At 60.0% G+C, this 1,107-nt stretch overlaps 1 protein-coding gene across 1 annotated transcript; it reads left to right on the forward strand.

Moving 5' to 3' along the window:
- Window positions 1–4: 4 nt before the first annotated feature.
- LOC122544886 (gastrula zinc finger protein XlCGF49.1-like) lies at window positions 5–1,086 on the forward strand (the record flags this gene model as incomplete). The annotated part of the gene is made up of 1 exon (XM_043684176.1): window positions 5–1,086. A coding segment is annotated over one exon (834 nt), but the record flags the coding sequence as incomplete, so codon positions are not given.
- Between the last annotated feature and the right edge of the window lie 21 nt (window positions 1,087–1,107).

The raw sequence follows: 1,107 nt of genomic DNA on the forward strand, positions 1-1,107 counted from the left end.
GCCATTCCCCTGCACCGAGTGCAGGAAGGGCTTTACCCAGGCATCTGCCCTGCTGATCCACAGGCGGGTCCACACGGGGGAGAGGCCTTTCAGCTGCCACGAGTGTGGGAAGGTCTTCAGCAATTCCTTCGCCCTGCTGAGGCACCAGCGAATCCACAAGGGGGAGAGGCCACTCTCCTGCCCCGAGTGCGGGAAGGCCTTCAGTGATTCCTCCCACCTGCTGACCCACCAGCGGGTCCACACGGGGGAGAGGCCCTTCAGCTGCCCAGAGTGCGGTAAAGGCTTCAGCGATTCCTCCACCCTGCAGACCCACCAGCGGGTCCACACAGGGGAGAGGCCCTTCAGCTGCTCCGAGTGCAGGAAGGCCTTTACCCAGGCCTCTGCCCTGCTGATCCACCAGCGGCTCCACACAGGGGAGCGGCCCTTCAGCTGCCCAGAGTGCGGTAAAGGCTTCAGCGATTCCTCCACCCTGCAGACCCACCAGCGGGTCCACACAGGGGAGAGGCCCTTCAGCTGCTGTGAATGCGGGAAGTGCTTTACCCAGGCCTCTGCCCGGCTGAGACACCAGCAGTCCCACACCAGGGAGAGGCCCTTCAGGTGCCCCGAGTGTGGGAAGGGCTTTGCCCGGGCCTCCAACCTCCAGACCCATCAGCGGATCCACAACGGGGAGAGGCCCTTTAGTTGTCCCGAGTGCGGGAAGTGCTTTACCCAGGCCATCACACTTCAGAAACACCAGCAGTTCCACATAGGGGAGAGGCCCTTCAGTTGCCCCAGGTGCAGTAAGGTGTTCACCTGCTCCTCCCACCTGCAGAGGCACCAGCAAGTTCACGTGCCATAGCAGGGGCATTGAAGGAGTGACGGCTGAGTGCCATTATCGACTGGAGTATTAACCCAGTTCCGGGGCCTCCCGGGTTCGAATCCTGCTGTGGCAGATGGTGAAATTGGAATTCAGTCAGTAATCTGGAGTTCCAAGTCTAATGATGAAGCCATTTTTGGGGGGGAGGGGAAAGAAAACCCCCATCTGATTCACTCATGTCATTTTTCGGGAAGGAATCTACCGTTGTGGGAAAGGATTCACTCAGTCGTCCCAGCTGTATCCTTTACCCT

Source organism: Chiloscyllium plagiosum, unplaced genomic scaffold (assembly GCF_004010195.1).
Source record: "Chiloscyllium plagiosum isolate BGI_BamShark_2017 unplaced genomic scaffold, ASM401019v2 scaf_30127, whole genome shotgun sequence".
NCBI lineage: Eukaryota > Metazoa > Chordata > Chondrichthyes > Orectolobiformes > Hemiscylliidae > Chiloscyllium > Chiloscyllium plagiosum.